We start from the raw sequence: 22133 nt of genomic DNA, 5'->3' as shown, positions 1-22133 counted from the left end.
CCAAGAGTGAAATGTGGTTCTGAAGGAAGCGGGTCGGACGGGTTCTGATGGAGAGCAGGGGAAAGTATTCCTACCCCTTTTTTCAGGTTTCATCCAAGATAAAGAAATAATGAAAACTGGAAGTAAAGGACGAGTTTTATCTGAAATACAAATGAAAAGCAGCTGAACCTGTGATGTTTGTCTTTCTGTTGTTCCACATTTCACCAGCAGATGGCGGCACATCAGCAGAACTCAGGACAAAGGGAAAACTTTAACTGCACTTTGGATAGAAACATTCGTTCTGTCTTTCAGTGGAAAGAGATGATTATTATTATTATTATTAAAAAGGGAGAAAATGGAGCAAACCTTAAATTTTTTGTGGAAATCTCAGAGCTTCATGTTTACTAATGTCAAAGTTACTGACGTCTTTTGCTCTTTTTTGATTCGTTTGCTGTAAATCAACATCCTGGATTATCGTCGTTAATATTTCTATCATTTTTATTTGAGTTTTTCTCCTGGAATGTAATTAAACAGTTAAAACTAATAATGAGCTAAAGTCACACTTGAACGTTTGTTTGGGTCCTTGAATAAAAGCAGAAGATGATTGTTTGTAAACGGCATCATGGAGGAGCGTCGCTGTGCTTCTTAAAGAGACAGTGACCAATTTCTAACTGAAATCAAAGTTTATTTTTTATATTTAGCATTTTCATCAGAGCTGAAGGTAGCAGAGTTAGGAGCATCGTAAAGGAAGTGGACCGGACCGGACCGGACCGGAAAGGAAGCCTGTTTGTTCCACATTTTCTCACCATGAAGGAGAATGATCAGAATTTTGGGTTTGTTGGGTTTGGATGCGAGCCGTTGGATCAGAACCGAAGCGTGTTCTGTGAGGTTCTGCCAGAACAAAGTGGACCGGACTGTTGGAGCCTTTTATTAGATTGAACAAGAGTTAATGCTGCTTAGCGAAAACAAACATCGATCTGATTCTGAGCGGTTCCGAGTCCGAACTGGAGGGAAAGCAGAGCAGGACGTTCCAGAACATCTCGGATCGGGCCGGGCCGGGTCAGCCACAGGGCCGCCACGGTTCCTGGTGGTTGATGGGGAAGTAGTAGAGAGGAGCGTCTGGAGGGCAGGGGTGGCCCGGAGAGGGTCCGGGTCCCAGCCCGCCGTCGCCATGGTGACCACAGCCGACAGTCAGGTTCCGGGTCAGCTGGACCTTCACCTGGAACAGAACCTGCCTGTCCTGCAGGAAAAGAAGAAAAATTCAGATTCTGTTCATCTTTACACTAAACCGGTTCTGATTCTGTTGGAGGAAATCTTTGTTTCAGACTCTCTAATGGGTTCTGGTAAGGTTCTGCTGAGGTTCTAGTAAGGTTCTGCTGAGATTCTGCTAAAGTTCTATTGAGATTCTGACTTCCTGTCGGATCATTGTTCGGGTTCTGAACTCTACTGGACTCGATGTTCTGAAACTAAACTCTGTTCAGAACCGGAGTTTAGTTTCAGAACTCTCTTAGTTTCTTTTAGTTCTTGCTGCAGAGATCGGGCCTCAGGAACCCAGTAGAACCGGAACCTGATTGGACCGATCAGGAGAATTTCATCCTGACTGTTTAACCAACACCAGCTGGCGGTTCTGTTTGTTCTTTTGGACCTTAAACGTCCCGGACATCACTGGAAAAACAGCTGCAAGTGTTTCTATTTTGTCGCCAGGGCAACCAGATCGCTGAAGGATCCAGTTGGACCAGCGGTTCTGGAACCGGACGGGGTCGGCAGCAGGTTTTATGAGATGTGCTGAGGATCCGGCCCAATTTGATTAGGTCAGATTCAGCTGATCCGGTTCCTCTGTGGGTCACCAGGAACGTTCTGAAGCATCAAGCTGCTGTTATCAGTGAAAATTATTTTTATTTCCACATTAAAGTCTCTGATTTTGCGAATATAAAAACTGGTTTTGCAATATATGATCAATTCGACTTCTTGTTATAACTTGACATCAAGCCGGACTGATTCAGCGGAGAAATGCTGCACCCTGCTGGTTGGAGTTAGCATCGATAAAAGCCGAAGTTTTTTTTATTTACCATTTCTGCGGAAATTTTGCAATAAATGCACAAATCTGCATCAGCGTGAAAAAAATCAGAGGATCTGCTGGTTTTGTGTGAATTATTGAATCGTTTCTGACTGAATCAGAATCTGCTCTCCTGATTCTGTTTGAATATTTGTGAGGATTCGGCAGGTTTCCTCTGAATGTGAATCACCTGCTGGTCTTTGACGCACTGGATCTCATGTCTCTCTCCGACATGCGGCAGCAGGACCTGCTGCAGCTCCGCAACCTGGACCGGAACCAGAACCAACACAAACCCAGAAAATCAGTAAAGCTGCGGTTTGCTCACAGACAGTAAAAACCATTTCAATGGTCCAAATCCTAACAGATTAATTCTAGATATAGAAAATAAAACTGTTGCTTTTGTCAAACGTTTTTCATCTTGGAGGCAAAACATAAAATCAACCCCAGAGGAGAAAAAGATAATTACATTTTAAAATTTAATAATCAAACTTGTTTTTTGTCTCTCTGGAACATCTATTTAAATTTTCTGCGGGTTAATGTTGGCCTAATGTGATGTGAGCTCCTGGGTGAAAAGATTTTACCTTGTAGAGTCGGTCACAGGACGGAGTGATTCCTGCTTCCGCCAGCATCCTGCAGCACAAAACACAAACAGATTCTACTGTCTCATTATTTAACTTCATCATTTCAGAGAAAATGTGTGGAACATTTATGAACGTTTCTATTTTATTCCTAAAATGAGCCTGCCAGTGAAATCTGCATGGTGGCCACTAGGGGCGCTGCAGTAACGCTCACCTGTACAGATCAAACTGGTGGCGCAGCTTCAGGCAGATCTGGAAATATTTCAGAGGAGAGTTGAATCCTTCAACACACGCAGCGCAAGAGCCGTGTTTCAGCCATTCCTCCTTCCTGCCACACAAATCAGATCATAGAATAGAAGCAGCCTTTAACACACAAAAAGGTTTTTACAGTGTTTACAACATGTTGCAAACAAGATTAACGAAACAAAACTACTGTATACAGTACAAGACTATAACAGAAAAACTGAGTAGTTATTCAACGACTCCACAGTAATTAGATAAAATATCAAATCACAAACCAAGGATTGTTCAGTTTAGTTGGATCAATATAAATTACGAAAATAATAGGAAATGTTTAATATTTCTTGAAACAATGAGCAAAACCTTCATTTCAAACATATAAACAAAAAAGAATGAGGCAAAAAATACAATTGGGTTTGTGCTGATATTCTGGGAACTGAATGAAAATCTGAGCTGTTTGTTTATTGAGGGTCAGCACTTTGAAATAAACAGAATTAAAATAAAATACATTTAATTCCTGTTTCCTGTATTTCCACCAGAAAATCAAAGTCCAAACAAGAATTAAAAATTTAAGAGGAATATTCAATGGGTAAAGCTGCGTGACAGCGCCCCCTACAGGAAGAGACAGAAACTACAGGAACTCCGCCTCCTTCAGACAGGAAGTGGAACTACAGAAACACGCTGCGTACCAGAAACGGAAGCACGATTTGTTTTTCAGGAGCGATGGCCAGAACTCCAACAGCTCCTCTTCCACCTCCTGGAACATAAATCAGAATTTTTACAGAAACATCGCCCTCTACAGGAAGAGGACGATGTTGTTTGGAGGAAATGGGTCCCATCTGGGAATCACCTGGAGGTCAGAGTAGAAGATGGGCCAGCAGGTGCAGCAGGACTGGACGTGGAGAGGCCTGGAATCGAGCAAACAGGAACATGAGCTTCTTCTGGAGCGTCCTGACCGACGGCCCATTTTTTAACCCATTCATTCATAAAGCGACAGACAGGAAATGACTCAGCTGGTAGCTGAAGGATTGGTACCAGAGGCCGTGGATGGTCCAGCTGCTGATGTTCTCAGGAATCGTGCACTGAGTCTCTTTGTACAAAGACTGATGGAAGCAAATAGAAACGGGACGTTAGCAGAAATCTCATGTTTCTGTCCTCATTTAAAACATGCCGGTCGTCAACCCTCTTGTCCCACATCAGTGTCTGACCTCACACATTAATTAAGTTCTAATTTCCCTGATAGCTTTTCTCAGTAGGATTAATATGAAATAAATGGGAAATCTTTCTGACATTGTGAATATTTAATTTTTCCCAGCGAGAATCTGAATTCAGTCTCTAATTCATCATCAGATCAGTTTGTTTTTCTTTCTTTGATTTGACCTTCCTGCTTTCCTTCTTTATTTCTGATTCTGTGATGATGATGATGATGATGATGATCATCATGATGACATCACGCACCTGGCAGAACCCCCCCGGCCACTGCAGGGTGAACACCATGCATCTCCAGCTGCAGTTGTGCTGCAGCGGTTCGGCGCTGTGGCGGCCATATTTGTAGTCCTCCCACAGTTCCTGTTGCGTCACGGAGCCGCGAGGGAGCAGCAGGAAGAGAAGAGCCGGACTCAGAGTGACCAGCAGGGGCAGCACTGAGCGGGACATCTGGGTCTGCGGGAGCTGAAAGTATTCACACCCCACAGATTCAGATTCAGGTCCTCTGAGAGGAACAGGAGTGAGCCTGTGGGGGGCGCAAGAGAGACCGTCCTCCTCCAGACAAAGCATCAGAAACATGACAACAAGTTTTGATTCTGTTGATTATCTGACAAGATATGAGTAGATTCTCAATCTTTAAAGATTTTATCCGAAGCAGATCGTCTTGTTTCATTAAAACTCTCCTTCATTTCCCATCAGAAACAAACTTCTGGGTTAAATAAAAACATTTTGAATCCAAACCTGCAGAAGTTTGAATAAATGAAGATAAGAAAGCTTCTTGTTTCCCTGATTTCAGCGACTGGATCAGATTTAAAATGTGTTTTTGTTGAAGAACAGAATCTGAAGAACTCACCGATCTGCGTCTCCGTCGGCTGGAAATGAAGAAGTGAGACGATTCCCCTCAGCAGAGCCACTTTCACAAACTATAAAAAGAGCTTTGATTCACACTTCCTCCAAAACCAGAACCCAGGGGCTGATCCGGGTCGGGCCTCCAGAACCAACAGAACCTCTCCTTTCAAAGATATTAATGAAATGTTTTCAGAGGTCGACATTTAGGAAATAATGGCATAATGGCTGCTGCACAAAGCAGCAGAAACAGCAGAGTTGATTGATACCAATGTTGTTTGATTTTGGTTGACCTCTGGTGACCTTTGACATTTTTTTATTCCATCCATCCATCCATCAATTTTCTGGTCATCTTTGTCCCTGATGGGGTCAGGAGGGTTGCTGGTTCCTCTCCAGCTACGTTTTGGGTGAGAGGCGGGGTCACGGGGTCACCCTGGACAGGTCACCAGTCTGTCGCAGGGCAACACAGAGACACACAACCATTCACACACACACACACACACCTAGGGAGAATTTAGAGAGACCAGTTAACCTGACAGTCATGTTTTTGGACTGTGGGAGGAAGCCGGAGAACCCGGAGAGAACCCACCATGCACAGGGAGAACATGCAAACTCCATGCAGAAAGACCCCGGGCCGGGAATCGAACCCAGGACCTTCTTGCTGCAAGGCAACAGCTCTACCAACTGCACCACTGTGCAGCCCTCCATTTTTCTTTATTAATATCTTTAAAGTGATAGCGGTACAAACTGACATATTTGCAGCACAAACATTTGACACCAACAGTAAGGTTTAGGGGGTGATGGGAGACAGGGAGGAGGTTGACCTCTTGACCTTTAAACTGATTAATATATAATAGCAAGAAAGTTTTAGCACAAAACAATTTCAGCAGTTTGAAAAGTCCAAATGTCCTGCAGACCAGCAGAACCTGGCTGGTACCACTGCTGCCTGGCAAGCAGTGGTACCAGGGGTTTGAATCCTGAGCAGGTTTGAATCCTGGTCTGGCTCAGTCCAGAACCAGGACCAGAACCAGGACCAGAACTGAAGCGGTTCTCTCTCCGTGGCAGCCATACTGTTGTTGTCAGCTGAGCTGCAGGCAGGGCAGTAAATATCTCCAGCAGGGACACTGTGTGTGTGTGTGTGTGTGTGTGTGTGTGTGTGTGTGTGTGTGTGGGTGTGTGTGTGTGTGTGTGTGTGTGCAGCTGTCGCTCTCCCTCCCTGCAGGCGGTTTGGCCTCTGCAGCTGATCGTAGTTTGGCAGAAACTCTCCGACAGCCAGGAAGTGTGTGTGAGTGTGTGTGTCCTTGTCAAGGTAACGCAGGCAGCAGCTCGACATGAATCGCCTTCTGGTGAGCGCAGCTCTTCTTCTTGTTCTCTTGTTTTTTCTGTCTTGTGATCGGTTTGAGGTGAACTTTGACCCGGTTAGATATGATCCGAGCCGGAGCGCCGGCTGCAGGTTCTACCTCAGACACACACCTGCTGCTCACCTGCTGGGCCGAGTGCAGCGCCGCACGTCCGCCATGACGGCGGCCTGCGGCTCACACACAGGAAACTCTTCATGTTTTGTTATAAACATTTAAACTGCAGCCGGACGGCTCCAGGAATTAGCCTGTCCCATTCCTCCTCCTCTTCCTCTGTCTGAGTCACAGTGTGGACGGAACCAGAACCGGTCTGGACTCCAGGGACCCAGTCAGCAGAGAGGGTCATGACCCTCCACCCATGACTGCTACAGGTCAAAGGTCATGGAAAAGCTAGCTAGCAGCTCTGCAGACCCCCCACATGCTGGACATGAACTGCTTAGAGCTCCACCTCCAGTTTTCTGAAAAACTTTAGTGTCACAAAAAAGCAGAAACTTCTCAGCAGCTTCAGAGGAAATTATTTTCTGCTCCTGCAGAATTGACAGGAACCGGATTGTCTTTCTGCCCCGGTTCTGTTCAGGTTCTGGTTCTGCAGCTCTGACCCGGTCCAGAACCTTCAGGGTTAACACTGTTAATTTCTGTCTCTTGTTTTCAGATCAAAGTTTGTCATAAATCCTTTAAAGTAAAAAGTTTTCATCTGAAATCTCTGATTCAAATTTCATGGAAAAAAAGTAAATTTATTTCTAAAGATCTTTTTCTGAATTTCTCCACCTTAATGACCTTTAACCCCGTGAGACCCAGTCGGTCTGGTTCTGGTTCTGGTCAGCTGATGACCCTCAGCTGAACTTTGTGCTGTTTTGTTTGTTTGGACCTTCAGGACGAGTTCTGCTCTCTGATTGGTTCTGGTGTTGTGTTACTGCGACGGGATTGGCTCTTGTGCAGAACGTCCCGCCCCCAGCTGTCCAGTCTGACCTTCCTGTGAACAGAGAGACATGCAGGTTCTTAAAGAGACAGTGTAGGTTTTGCTCCAGCTTGGCCTAGTCAAAGCCCAGCTCTCTTCAGGACTGGACTTTGACTAGGCCACTGCAGCATCAGTACTTTGTTTATTTAACCCATTCAGTTCAGTTCTAGGAAAGTTGATCCAGATTAGATCCGATCTGGAAACAATATTTAAACAGGACGGGAAGAAATGATCCGATAGAACCAGAACATGAACAGAACCAGAACCAGAATGGATTAGAACTCCATCTGTCGGGCTTGGATGAATCCAGAAGCAGAACCGGAGCTCAGATTACTCCAGAATAAATAATCTGGATTATCATTTCATTTCTGTTCCAGATTATCCTGAAGGGAAAACAAACAATTAACAAATTACAAAAAACACAAAATCCTGAAAGAAAAATATTTAAATTTTCTCAAAACTACGACAGAAACAGGAACTTGCTGATCGATCAGTCTCTATTGATCGATCAGTCTCTATTGATCGATCAGTCTCTATTGATCGATCAGTCTCTATTGATCAATCAGTCTCTATTGATCGATCAGTCTCTATTCATTGGTCCCAGATCGTAGTTATTGATCAGCTATTAGAGAACCTGCAGAACATTTTGCGTGCTGAGGAAGAGCTGATTAGTGCGGCTGAACCAGATTTGACCCGGTACCGTTTCTGTTTCCAGAAGGTTCCGGTGGCGGCCGTCCGGGCCTTCAGCAGCTCCAGCAGGAACCTGAAGAATAAAGTTCCTGAGGCGCAGAAACTCTTCCAGGTGAGACCGGACCAGAAGACCCACAGAACCATCAGAACAACAGTAACTGATCTGATCCGTTGAACCGGGTCGGGTCGAGAGAAACCAGTAAATATTCTGATCCAGGAGGTTCAGATACCTGAGTGACACTTTTCCACCAGGAGTTCAGAAACTCCAGGTTTTTACCTCCGAGGCTCCTAAACCACCAGTTGCCATGGTGATCAGGTCTACTGGTTGCCATGGAGACGGCGCGGTCCAAAGTTGCTGCTCTTCCGGCCCTCTGTGGCAAAATGAAGAGTTATATTGACTCTCATCTCATCTTTTAGTTTTGCTGTCAACCGATTTCAAAACTCGATTATTCAGATTAATCTCAACGATTAACTTTGCAAAGTTCAAATGGAAATGTGAACATTTTCAAAAATAGTTTTATTGTTTCAGAAGAAATAAGAAAACGGAGATTTTTAGGTTTCATATTCAGGAAGGTTTGAAAGAGTCACTTCGTTTGAAACGTTGAGTCAGAAATATTAATATTAATATTAACTGTTGAGCTTCAGTGGAAGGATAATTAATCCAATATCAATAACTCCGTTTTATCCTAGTTTTGTCTACTCTTTGTTTGAAAGCTGTTTTCTGCAGAGCCGCGCTGTGACCTCAGCGACCTGCAGGAGGCGCTGTTGGTCCACATGCAGTTTGATTCTCCTGGATTATTTAGCATTAACACGTTCATAGCTCTTAATGAGATCTAAACTCGGAACATGAATTTGAAACTTTTGACCCGTCTTTAGCAGGAAGCTGACCAATCGTGTCGCAGTCTGTCGTCCTCTCTGATTGGCTGAAGCTCGTCTCAGACAGGAAGTCTGTTCTTTAGCAAACTGAGGCTTTCTGGGCTGTTTGTATTAAAAACATGTCAGAAATGAAGAACTATCCTCTAATCGCCACCTGATGTCCCCCTGTGGTTTCCATGGTTACAGGAAGACAACGGGCTGCCGGTCCATATCAAGGGCGGAACCAGCGACGTCCTGCTGTACCGGGCCACCATGTTGCTGACTGTCGCCGGTAAGAACCGACCGTTTCAACAAGCCGCATCGACAGACTAAACGAAATGTTCTGCTTCCAGCCCAGGGGCGGTTGCTATGACAACCACCTTTCTGAGCACTGCTGCTGATCTCCAATAATTTTGATTATTTAAAGAGAAAGAAAGATAGAGGCTCATATTTAAAGTCATATTTTCTCCATGTTACTCGTTTTATTGATGTTGGTTTTTAAACTCGCTGAGGTTCTTCTTCTACTCACTTCTGTTCCCTGCAGGAACCTGCTACTCCCTCTACTGGCTGCTTGTTGCCTCCATGCCTCAGAAGAAGGAATGAGATGATCGGCAACGCAACGCGGCAACGCAGCAACGCTAAACTGAACCTTCATCTCTGATGCTGGTCTGAAAGCAGGAGGAAATAAAGTTGCTCAGTTCTTCTGTGTCTGTTTGGTTTCTTGTCAGTCAGCCGGAAAACTAATCAACCAGAGGAAAAACTCAAATTTCAAACTCCGACAGATTTATCAAGGTTCTTTGCTAAAGAAGCTACAAAAACCCTTAAGATGGCCGACTAAAGTCAGAAGATTTGAATCAGTAATTCTGCTAAATAATGAAATTTAATAAAAGTGAGAAATGTTGTAAACATTTCTTTGCATATTTTGTAGCATTAGCCCAGAAGCTAGGGCTGGAAAATGGACTTTGTTCCAAAAGGATCATGTGACAGGAAGTCCAGTTAGGATTCTCAACTTCCTGTAAAAGAGCTGCTGGAGGATTCTTCCTGTTAGCGGCGAGTTTTTCCTCTCCACTGTGGCCACATGCATGCTGGGGATGAGGGTTTGCTATAAAGTCAACAGCACATTGCCAGTGATTTTCTGCTGTTGCCCCCTGCTGGTCAGGAGGAGTGAATGCTGAAAGTCAAAGACTGTAATCCTTAGAAACTTTAATAAGCATAAACCTTTGACCTATAATTAACAAGTACCAGATGGAATCTTTATATGAACTGAAATGATTGTTTTCTGAACTTCCTTGAGTTGACGGTTGAATTGCTGCTGTTTTAATGAACTGATGGAGCTCAGTGATGTAAACACAACATGCTGTAGCTCTTTGTGACAGATTTCAGTTTGTTTCACATCTTTAGATGATTCTCACCCTTAATGAGTAGAAATGTACCAACTTTTTATTCATTTCTACATCCTGACCATAAATCATCTTTCTCCCCAAATTTTCATTTTCTTTCAATCAACGCAAAGCAAAGTCTGAAATAAATATCTAAGTGCCTCATCGTTACAATAAATCAATAAACTGTTTAAAATAACTGGTTATAATAAACTGGTTATAAACTGGTTATAATAAACTGGTTACAATAAACTGGATATAATAAACTGGTTATAATAAACTGGTTACAATAAACTGGTTACAATAAACTGGTTATAATAAACTGGTTATGAACTGGTTATAATAAACTGGTTATGATAAACTGGTTATGATAAACTGGTTATAAACTGGTTACAATAAACTGGTTATAATAAACTGGTTATGAACTGGTTATAATAAACTGGTTATGATAAACTGGTTATGATAAACTGGTTATAAACTGGTTATAAACTGGTTATAATAAACTGGTTATGATAAACTGGTTATGATAAACTGGTTATAATAAACTGGTTATAAACTGGTTATAATAAACTGGTTATAATAAACTGGTTACAATAAACTGGTTACAATAAACTGGTTATGAACTGGTTATAATAAACTGGTTATGAACTGGTTATAATAAACTGGTTATAAACTGGTTATAAACTGGTTACAATAAACTGGTTATGAACTGGTTATAATAAACTGGTTATGATAAACTGGTTATGATAAACTGGTTATAAACTGGTTATGATAAACTGGTTATGATAAACTGGTTATAATAAACTGGTTACTATAAACTGGTTATAATAAACTGGTTATAATAAACTGGTTACTATAAACTGGTTATAATAAACTGGTTATAAACTGGTTATAATAAACTGGTTATAATAAACTGGTTATGATAAACTGGTTATAAACTGGTTATAATAAACTGGTTATGATAAACTGGTTATGATAAACTGGTTATGATAAACTGGTTATGATAAACTGGTTATAATAAACTGGTTACTATAAACTGGTTATAATAAACTGGTTATAATAAACTGGTTACTATAAACTGGTTATGATAAACTGGTTATAAACTGGTTATGATAAACTGGTTATAATAAACTGGTTATAATAAACTGGTTATAATAAACTGGTTATGATAAACTGGTTATAATAAACTGGTTACTATAAACTGGTTATAATAAATCTGTTTGGCTTCATGTCAGACATCAATCTTCACTCTGCAGGAGAAAACACATGAAAAATAGTTTTAAGTTGTTTTGATAATTTCACAACATTTTAAAGAAGAAAAATAATATTAACATAAATACATTTAACAAGGATTATATTTACTAGGAGATTTTCTGGCTGCAGGTTTTGTCTTAAAAATAAATCTTTCATGAAATAGAAAAGATTTTCTCTCAGCCACTTCTTTTGGTTTAAAACCAGATTTAAATCTGCATGCGGATGTTTGATGTTCTGATTAAAGGATGGAAACTCAAAACATTCACAGGTTTTTATCTCACAGCTCTAAAAGCTGCTCTGATCACTAAAACTAAACATTCAGCCTTTTATTTCATGTCTTATTGATATTTTAAACTCCCTGAATCTTTAGCAGAGGAATTTGTCCCACTGCACTGATGGGGCCCTTTCAGTCTGGACTTTATTGGTCTTATTAAGGTAACAAACAGAAACAAATAAGGAATAGGTTAATGCCAGACAGTAGAATATCATAAGTGTAGAAAGATAAAGGTAACAAAAAGTGAATTGATGCTATGTGAGCCGGTTTCTAAAGTCCAGTGAAGGTCAGTTGAGCAGCAGCTTCCTCGTTCTTCCTTTTTTAATTAATGTGTTTCTTAAACAGTGCACTTTATATAAAACTCACAGTTCCATATCAGAGGAACTTCATTACAATTTGGGGATTTTTATGAACATCAACAAGCATTTGAAAATGATGAAGTTTTGGTTCTTTAGCTGGAAGAACCACATGCAGCTGCAGTTCAACCTGATGCCCAGTGACGGGGTCTCCTCAGCCAGACAGCAGGGGTCTGAGCTCCCATTGGCTCAGATTTCAGCATCATTTCCTCCAGCTCACCCTGCCAGCTGTTCATCACTCCAACCACTTCCTGTTTTCTGCTGCAGGCCACGCCCACCTGCGTTTACCACGTTTCCTCCCATAACTTCTCTACGCCCGCGGTCCAGGAACCTCCTGGACCCATCAGAGGTTCTTATGCCAGGAACCTCCTGGACCCATCAGAGGTTCTTACGCCAGGAACATCCTGGACCCATCAGAGGTTCCTACGCCAGGAACCTCCTGGACCCATCAGAGGTTCTGCTGCAGGTGGAGCAGCCGCCGCCTGCTGGGTCCATGAGGTCAGAGAGGACTGATGATCAGATCTACAGATAGATGTATGATTGAGTTTCATTCCGTTTCAGAGTCTCGGACTGCGTTGATCATCAGACTGGTTGAACCGGTCCCTGGTTCTGCTGGGACCGGTTCTGGTCCTCTACTTCAAGGTACTGCATGTATCATGCATGATGTGTTCATGCTGCTTCCAGAGCAGGAGAAGCCAGAAGTCTGGACCGTGATAATGACGCTGAAGCAGTCTGATCCGGTCTGGAGGAACCGGATCAGGATCTTCATTTCACATCCAGACCAAGGAGCTCAGGCTCAGTCCAGACTGCTTTAGGTTTACTGATTCCAATACTGATCCTGCACTAATGTAATCCTGCATCTGTGCTTATTTTTTACAAGCCTGATTTTGACCAAACACATGCAGTACAGTTTCATGGAGTGTTTGCAGGGCTCCCCCTAGTGGCGCCTGACCGTGTTGACAGGATGTCTTTGTTTCTGCTGCCGGACTCAATCAGGTCTGGAAGACTGAAACTTCTTACTCCGAACTGATTCTGTTTCAATAAAAACCGAACATTTTACATTCATACAGACACACACACACACACACACACACACACACACACACACACACACACACACATATATATATATATATATATATATATATATATATATATATATATATATATATATATATATATATATATATATATATATATATATATATATATATATATATATATATAGTGCAGTTTTCCCTCATCCTGTCCATCTCTTGATGGAAAACGTCGTGGAGCATTTTGGACCAGGATTCTGTTCAGAACCCTGTAGAACTGAGTCCTGAAGGAGTCTGTTAGCTGAAAGGCAGAGTCCAGATTGTTTTGTGGCCTGAATTGAAGATTATTTGTCCGGTTCCAGATAAATGAAGCAGGAGTCGATGAATCAGAGGGTTTGCTCCCGTTTTGGCCAGGATGTTGTAAAACTGAGGAAACTCCAACAGGTCCAAACACAGAGGAGGAACTCAGACGTCTTAACATCTCAGATTCCTAGTTTGGGGTCATGACCTCAGCAAGTGGCTTCAGATCAGATCCAGACTGCTTGGCTTTATGTTTCAGAGCCGATTTCTCTGCTTATAATCCCGCTGAGTCTGGAGGCAGAACTCCTGTGTTGGAGCGCCACCTTGTGGTGAGTTGGGCTGTTCATCATGTCTCTCAGCCCTCAGTGGCTGCCATCCTGCAGCTTTTATTTGATCCGCCTGGATCAAATAACCTGCTGGTCACCAGCCTGTTGCAGAGCTGGATGAAAGCTGGGATTCAGACGCTGCAGGACGTTTGGCCTGGAGGACTGGAGCTGGAGACCTTCCTCTCATCTGAACAGAATATCTAGATCGCATTCTGACGTGTTTGGAGAAGAGTCGCTAAAATAAAGCCTTTCATCAGAACCACCTTCAGTTGCTCCAATTCATGGTCGCTCTGGGCTTCCGTAGATGTTGGACCAGAGCAGCTTCCTGTCGTTCCCTACCACTTCATCTCACTGCTCATGTAGAGCTGAGGGGAAAATATTTGCACATGTTGGAACCAAACAGAAAGGAACCGTAAAGTTCAGCAAACAAAACTGAATTCTTCTTTATTGTGAATGTAAGAGAAAATTGTTATTATTGGGAAATGTAGAATTAAAAAAGGTAGGAATAGAAGAAGAAATGAAAACAGAACTTAAAGAAATAGTGAAGCACAGAGTTTTCATGGAAGCAGCAGTAACCTGAGACATGAGGAGGACTACTGGCACAAACTGGCACAAACTGGCACAAAACAGCAAAGACCAATTATTTAGTCAGTTATTTTTCCTTTGTTGGTTAAATATTTTTAGGTGGATCCTGTCCTAAACACTCCGCTACAGCAGGTGGCGGTGTGCAGCTCAAGGCGGCATTCCGGTCCACCATTAAACACAAAGAAGCTGCCCAAGACGAAGAAGATGGAGAAGAAGGAGCGCCGTCCTCCGTGTTTTCTCGGGTTTCTGTCCACGGAGCAGCAGCGGGAGAGTTAATAAAGCTGTAAGACAGAAACAGCAGCAGTTGGTGAACTCTGGAAAGAAGAGAAACGGTTTGAGGCTCAGCTGGAACTGCTCAGTAACTGTTAAAGGAAAGTTTGGAGAGAGAAAAGCTAGCAGAGATGTGGAGACAGCAGGTCAAACAGCGACTGGATGCAGCAGAGGAGCAGGAGGTGGATTATAATCCGCTCGACCGGCTTCACAGATTAGGTCTGTATGCTTCTATCAGCTCTGGATGTTTAGCTGCAGCTTTACGCACCCAGAGAGCAGAGCTAAGCTGCCCAGCTCTGCTGCAATGATACGTCAGCGCGGCCGCCATGTTGTGAGTGGCAGATTGGAACCCAACAGAAAAGTTGACATAATTTTTTAACATAAAAGCCCATTTATATTCCAGATATCTGACATTATTTTATGGCTCATTCTTTGAATTCTGTGCATTTTGTGTCTCAGGTTTATCTAAAAGATTTTCATATAATGCAAACCACATTTTTTGAGAAAATAAAGAAATGGAAATATCCATGTGTCTTGGTAATAAAATATATATTTAAAAAGTTATGTTTTGAAAAATGTTATGGGTTGTTGAAGCGTAGAGGTCAGCCAAATGAGCTTGACCCCACTGACCAGTGTTAATGTTTCAATGAATATAAAACAAATAAAAATAGCCACTAACTGCAAGTTATTTCTAATATAGACATTTTTAAAATACTTTAACCTAAATAAAATAAATATGAGAAAAACACATTAATTATTTATAAAACAGAACTTTTTAATTATGTCCTTCCAGTTTTTGTTCAACCCTGTAACAATATACCCGTTTAATGAAAAACACATATTCTACTTATCATTCTAATTATTATGATTCAGAATCAAATAAAATATATTTACAATTAGTTATTTTCATCAAGGGACAGGTGATCTCAAAGGAACTGGAAGAATTAGTTTAATTATTAATTATTAATTCTGAGTTCTAGTCATAGAGGAATCAAATTGTCCCGTTGAATTTAAAACAACCTAAGCAACAAAGAAATTGGTAAAACTGTTTGGGATTTCATGCATAAAGTGGGGAAACATATTTTCTTGGAGGTTCAGAGAATCCTTCAATAGATGTGGGATATTTTAAAGTAACCTGAGAGCCAAAAATGATCGAATTCAGAGAATCACCCTTATGACAGGACATATTATTAGTTCATTAAGATGCATATAAAAACATGTTGTCTAGGAAAAGTACCTATTTGAAGTAACTGTAATTATGTAAATGCTAAATTACATTAGATTTACTGTTAAGTAAAATCGAACTTAAAGGTTAGATTAAGTTAACAGTTAAGTTAGATTAGAATCAAAAGTTGTATGAAGACTTTTGGTTCAAGAGGGGAGCATTTTGAAAATGACGCCATTCAAGACATTTTGGTCAGTCGACATGTAATTGAAGTTCTTCATCCATTTCAGAATATAAATTCATATATCTTAAATTACCATTCAGGACTGTCATATGGTGACTTTGTCTAGTCAAAACATATTTTTAGGTATCTGGAATGTAATTACAGTGTCAGAGATTTTATGTAGAAACTGCCTGCCATACAGTGGAGTTGAATTTATATTCAATTGTACAAAAAGCTTTATTACTTCTGGTTTAGCTTCCAGTCGGATGTTAAACTAATTAGAGATTATAAATCTGAACTTTTCACACACTGTTGATGTAACTTTAGGTCTGATGCAAATTAGATTCACTGGGCATTTATGAAATGCCACTGCCTGTTCAGTCTCAGTTTGTGTTAGTTTATAGAAATTGAGTCAAAATCTGTTTTTGATGAGCCATTGCTTTTTCATCACTAGTGTTTCAAATACAGAGAAAAGCTGTAAAATTCTTCTGTTGAAGAATCGGATGAGCTTCAACTCTGTTTTTCTGAGCTGCGTTCACACTGCAGCCTGAAGTGACCCAAATCCGATTTCATGTCAAATCCGATTTTTTAGCCGTGGCCGTTGTCACTTCCAGACCTGTGTGGTTCTGCAGTGTGAACGGGCAACGACCTGAACGGCTCCCGCACGCACAGTAGGGGGCGCAATAACCCTAACCGCCATAAAAAGAAGAAGTGCTCAGTGTTTTGAACCCCAGCAGAGGACAGAAACCAGAATGAAATATATCTGGGTTATTATTACAGGCAGCGCAGAAGCTCCGCCCACAAACACACTGTGTGTATGGTGACAAGAAAAGAAGTCAGATTAATCATAATAACATATTTAACTAAAATGTGAGACATGCAGAGTGGAGGTGGTTCTGATGACGTGATGTAAATGGACCTGCTTTATGTATTGATTCATTTTAACTCAGTGAAGTTTAGAAACATCAGTCTGAACCCAAACTGCACCGGCCTGATGACAAGCAGGGGTTTTCATGGCGCTGCTCCTGTGTTCCAGTGTTCCCTGAAGATGTTCAGAAGCTGCTGGTTAAAGAAGAACAGAGTCCCGACCTGGACCGGGAGGACCTGGAGGACCGGGAGGACCAGGAGGACCAGGAGGACCAGGAGGACCTGGAGGACCGGGAGGACCAGGAGGACCGGGAGGACCAGGAGGACCTGGAGGACCAGGAGGACCTGGAGGACCGGGAGGATCCGCTGCCCGTCCACATAAAGCAGGAGGAGGAGGAGCGCTGGATCGGTCCGGAGGAAGACAACTTGGACGACGCCGCCACCAGGTTTCCAGTCATCAAAGTTATTGTTAAGAGTGAGGATGAGGAAGATGATCCTCTGTTGTCACGGCTTCATGAAGAGCAGAAGGAGAACGGAGACGTTCCCAGCAGCAGCTCAGCGGAGCAGATGAAAGCAGAGGATGGTGGAGGAGCAGAACCCAGCAGGATTCATGCCGACGACTCCAACTCTTCAGAGACTGAGGTCAGCGATGAAGAGGATGATGGTGTGGCGCATCCTGACTCCCAGCTGAACCTCGTGAGCAAAGAGTGGAAGGACAGCGGCGCTCCAGAGTCCCGGACTGGAAGCGCCGTGACAGTGAAGTGTTTCATCTGTGATGACTGTGGGAAAACCTTTAAAAAGAAACATTACCTCAACGAGCACATCAGGAGCCACACGGGGGAGAGACCGTTTGGCTGTCCCGTCTGCGGACAGAGGTTCAGTCTGAAGAAATGTCTGAACGTTCACGTGAGGAACCACTCTGGGGAGAAACCGTTCTGTTGTGACGTCTGTGGACAGAGGTTCAGCCTGAAGAGAACGCTGAACGATCACCAGAGAATCCACACGGGGGAGAAACCGTTCCGCTGCGATGTTTGTGGGCAGAGTTTCAGCCTGAAGAAGACTTTAAATGACCACCAGAGGATCCACACGGGGCAGAAACCGTTCAGCTGCGACGTCTGCGGGCAGACCTTCAGCCTGAAGACCACTTTAAACAGACACATCCAGATCCACACCGGGCAGAAAGCGTTCCGCTGTGACCTCTGTGGACAGAGGTTCAGACAGAAATCCACTTTGAACCGACACATGACGATCCACACGGGACAGGAGACCTATCCCTGTGAGGTCTGTGAACAGAAATTTGAGCGAAAGACTCATCTAAACATTCACATGAGAGTCCATGCAGGGCAGCAGGCGTTCTGCTGCGACGTCTGTGGACAGAGGTTTGACCGCAAGTCCAACCTGAACATCCACCAGAGGATCCACACCGGACAGAAACCGTACTGCTGCGGCTTCTGTGGCCAAAGGTTTGGCAGGAAGTCCAATTTGAACCGACACATGAGGATCCACACAGGGGAGAAATCCTTCTGCTGTGAGTTCTGCGAACAAAGGTTCAGCCTGAAGACGAGCTTAAACGACCACCTGAGGATCCACACGGGAGAGAAACCTTTCTTCTGTGACGTCTGTGGTCAGAGGTTCCGACAAAAGTCGACTTTAAATATTCACATGAAGATCCACACCAGGCAGAAGTAAAGTTCTGCTTGTGGGGAATCATCTGGCTCACAGCCAGAGGTTCTTCTGGTGTGGGAACGGTCCGTCCTCCAGGTCCGGCATGCTGCGGGTTCCTGTTCCCTCCCTGGTTTCTTACTGCTGAATCAAGTGATGGTTGATCAGCAGAACCTCAGAGGTAGTTGAACCGTTTCAGCAGAAACATGTTGCAGGACACCCTCCAGTCCTACAGCATGATTCTTTATTATCCAGCTGCAGAGGAATATTTCTAGTTCTATATTCTGATATTATCGTCTAGCTGTTGAGAGCCGTGGTGAAGAAGTTCCCACAGAGTTTGTGGGAACTTGATGTCCTTTCATTTCAACATGTCTTCATTTCTAAAACCCTCTGGAGTTTCATCCGTCGGGTTTTTCTGCAGAACATGCAGAGGAAACATTTTTTCACTAAAAGCTTAAACTATGAATGTGATGAAATGTTTAGAAGATTTTCATCTTTGCTCATGAATGAATCTCTGGTGCATGAAATGGTTTTGCCAAAGTCTTAGTTTAGGAAAAATAAAAGAATATATGAGAACTTATGTCAAGGAAAACTAACCGTCCAGACGGAAAGTTAATAATTACATTTATTCTCATTCTGTTTTCTGAAGACAATAAAAGAGCTGAAATATTCTGAGTGAGTAAATCTGTTCTGTAAAGGAGTTCTGGGTTTTGGAAACGATCAAATAAAGTTTGATCTTCTGGAGCGGTCCAGTTGAGAGGGAGCCATGATGAACCAGCAGAGCTGTCAGCTGATCCTCCAGGTTGTTTAACTGTTGGTAACGATCTGCTAACCAAACGTTGAAACTGGACAAAACCAGAGCAGAAGAAGCAACATGGCAGCAGGAAGGATTTCCTCCACAGCAGCTGCTTTCACCCAAATCCTCCCATCCTGGACCTTCTCAGATATTCTGCTCCTTACTGATCAACACTCTAACTGCTGGTTAGCTAGGATACTTACTCCCCATTCAGCTCAATACCAGTAATGGGCAGATGCCTCGACTCCACTGAGCGACTCGGGTTGGGCCGGTAGAATATTTTAGGTTCTGCCGTATCCAGGGAAACGTTTCCTAACAAGGTATCAGTACTGCCAAGACAAACATAACGTACTGATACGTCTCCAGCTTCTCTCCAGCTGGGACATTTTTCTGTCCCCAGTGAGCGACTGGTGCTGTGAGAAGCCAGTAGCTCCACCGTAACCAGACTGAACCGTTGACCTGTGGACCCGCACACAGTCCAGGAACGAACGGTGTTGCACTGACCGGACCGTACCGCTCAGTGGAAACGAGGCATCGGTCTTCACACCACAGGGGCCAACCTCCGGGCCCTCGGGGGCCAACCTCCAGGCCCTCGGGGGCCAACCTCCAGGCCCTCGGGGGGCCAACCTTCAGGCCTTCGGGGGGCCAACCTACAGGTTCACCTCCAAATTAATGGAGGTGAACTGGACCAGGTCCAGGTTCTGGTTCAGGTCTGCGTACCGGATCAATCTATTTAATCGGATGAATTAATTGATCAGTTATTGGTTTGAGCCTGATAAATCAATGACAGTAACTGGACCCGGTTTCCGTTGCTCGGTTCTGGGTTCATTTACTGCCAGTTGGTGAATTTGGGCCCCATGCGGGGTCAGCTCAGCTCAGATGGTTCTGGACTGTTCTGGTTCCGACCCGTTCGGTTCTTTCCTTTAGTTTGATGTGAAAATACAACCAATAAATCAATAAATACTAAATCAGAATATTGATGAATAGATTGGAGTAATGACTCTGTATGGACGCCTGGGGGCGCTGTGACACCCAAGACTCTGACTGCACAAATATATGACAAATGGACTTGCCATACAGTTCTGGTCCGGAAGTCGTCAGTTTATTACAAACTTCCTGAAATATTGAGTTTTGTTTCTCATAATCTTCTAGACTCTAAACCTGCAGTGAAATAAAATAAAACTGTTTTCTGAGGCGCCTGAAGCTCCGCAGCAGAAAACAGCATGAAGACGTTTTATCTTCCTGTCCAGCACACACACACACACACACACACACACACACACACACACACACGCACACACACACAAACACACACACACACACACCAAGCAGTTATCTCAGTACGTTACAGAAAACAAAACTAACTTAATAATTCTTGTTTACTGGCAGATTATTTCACTTCAAATATTTTCTCATGTTTAATTTGCTCCATTTTTAAATCCGTGTTTAAGAATTAACTTAAAACAAAGTCGGTTGTTTTATCTTGCTGAAAAGTTACTTGAAGTAACAGAACCGGTTCCGACCTCAGAGGCCTTAAAGTTCACAGATTCTGATTCTTTTCTCTCATGAAATGTTTAACAAAAACATCCTGCTGACAGAAAGACGATGATTCCTGCTGAGCTACTGAAACAACTTCAGTTTCATCTTCCTGAAACCGTTTTAAAGGGTTTTTACTGATCCTCAGAGCCGATTCATGCCAGAACCGAACCAAACCGACCAGAACCGACCCGAACCGTCCAGAACCGAACCAAACCGACCAGAACCGACCCGAACCAAACCGACCAGAACCGAACCAAACCGACCAGAACCGAACCGAACCAAACCGACCAGAACCGAACCAAACCGACCAGAACCGAACCAAACCGACCAGAACCAAACCGACCAGAACCGAACCAAACCGACCAGAACCGACCCGAACCGTCCAGAACCGAACCAAACCGTCCAGAACCGAACCGACCCGAACTGAACCAAACCGACCAGAACCGAACCGTCCAGAACTGAACCGACCCGAACCGTCCAGAACCGAACCAAACCGTCCAGAACCGAACCGAACCAAACCGACCAGAACCGACCCAAACCGACCAGAACCGAACCGACCCGAACCAAACCGTCCAGAACCAAACCAAACCGACCAGAACCGAACCGACCCGAACCAAACTTCCAGAACCGAACCAAACCGAACCGCTGATCAGAAACTCTGACGCTTCAGATCTAACCGGACAAAACCCAGAAAGCCGGATTTGGACCAGAACTTCATCAGTTAAAGGAAAAACTTCAGGAAACCTGTGAAAATGAATTTGGTTCCTGAACCGACAGAATCAGAGAAATGACTTTGGAACTCGGGTTTTATAGGAATAAAAGTGGCAGAACTTCAGCAGAACCGGCCCGGCAGCATAAAGTAGGCAAACAGAACCAACCCAGATCCGTCTCTGAGGTTCTGGTTCTCCAGAGAACCTCAGTAGAACCTGAATCGACAGCAGAACCGCTCCATCAGAACACCAGCAGGTCCAGAAGAACCAGAACATCTGAAGCTCTGCAGGTCAGAGGTCAGGATGCAGCAATGAAGAGACAAAATGGCCTAAAATTGAATCTTTTATTTTTGTTCTGACCCTCCATCAGAATATTTACAGCCATCAGCTGCGATCAATAACTGATCAGAATCCGTCTGGCTGCTGCTGCCCTCAGCTGGACACCAGGTGGCGCCGTTTCCCCAGAAATCAGAACCTCTTCCTGCCTTTGGACTTCTGGTTCTGTCCTCACGTTCAGTCTCATTTGCTCCGGTTAATGTTTGGCCAGGATCAGTTTTCTGTTCAACTCAAATGTTTCCAGATAAAGAAGTTGATCATCTGCAGAGCCGCCGACGGCTCCCGGTA

The 22133-nt window shown here is 43.4% G+C and overlaps 3 protein-coding genes and 1 long non-coding RNA gene across 5 annotated transcripts; 2 read left to right on the top strand and 2 right to left on the bottom strand.

Annotated features, from left to right (window-relative positions):
- Positions 1-891: 891 nt before the first annotated feature.
- On the bottom strand, positions 892-5269 carry rnaset2l (ribonuclease T2, like). 2 transcript variants are annotated; one of them, XM_044120764.1, is made up of 10 exons: positions 5175-5269; positions 4913-5071; positions 4312-4524; positions 3868-3956; positions 3704-3761; positions 3543-3610; positions 2828-2941; positions 2617-2665; positions 2226-2300; positions 892-1219 (listed from the first exon to the last, which is right to left on the bottom strand). In XM_044120764.1, the coding sequence occupies exons 3-10, from the start codon at positions 4507-4509 to the stop codon at positions 1040-1042; spliced, it is 831 nt and encodes a 276-aa protein (XP_043976699.1). In that variant the 5' UTR covers positions 4510-4524; positions 4913-5071; positions 5175-5269; the 3' UTR covers positions 892-1039. The 2 variants fall into 2 exon arrangements, with proteins under 2 accessions (XP_043976699.1, XP_043976700.1); XM_044120765.1 differs by having other exon boundaries at positions 3889-3956; positions 5175-5267.
- Positions 5270-6093: 824 nt separating this feature from the next.
- On the top strand, positions 6094-9470 carry LOC122833293 (cytochrome c oxidase subunit 7A2, mitochondrial). Its single transcript, XM_044120766.1, has 4 exons — positions 6094-6251; positions 7937-8023; positions 8974-9058; positions 9311-9470. The coding sequence occupies exons 1-4, from the start codon at positions 6237-6239 to the stop codon at positions 9367-9369; spliced, it is 246 nt and encodes an 81-aa protein (XP_043976701.1). The 5' UTR covers positions 6094-6236; the 3' UTR covers positions 9370-9470.
- LOC122833298 lies at positions 7036-8967 on the bottom strand. Its single transcript, XR_006370954.1, has 3 exons — positions 8800-8967; positions 8142-8282; positions 7036-7236 (listed from the first exon to the last, which is right to left on the bottom strand). It is a non-coding gene; the product is annotated as an uncharacterized LOC122833298 (long non-coding RNA).
- A 4929-nt stretch (positions 9471-14399) lies between the features above and the next one.
- Positions 14400-19135, top strand: LOC122833291 (zinc finger protein OZF-like). Its single transcript, XM_044120763.1, has 2 exons — positions 14400-14766; positions 16972-19135. Exons 1-2 carry the CDS (start codon positions 14679-14681, stop codon positions 18489-18491), a joined length of 1608 nt encoding a protein of 535 aa, XP_043976698.1. The 5' UTR covers positions 14400-14678; the 3' UTR covers positions 18492-19135.
- Positions 19136-22133: the final 2998 nt, after the last annotated feature.

The sequence above is a fragment of the Gambusia affinis genome, linkage group LG06, assembly GCF_019740435.1.
Source record: "Gambusia affinis linkage group LG06, SWU_Gaff_1.0, whole genome shotgun sequence".
Taxonomy (NCBI): domain Eukaryota; kingdom Metazoa; phylum Chordata; class Actinopteri; order Cyprinodontiformes; family Poeciliidae; genus Gambusia; species Gambusia affinis.
This window is presented reverse-complemented; position numbering and strand designations above follow the sequence as displayed.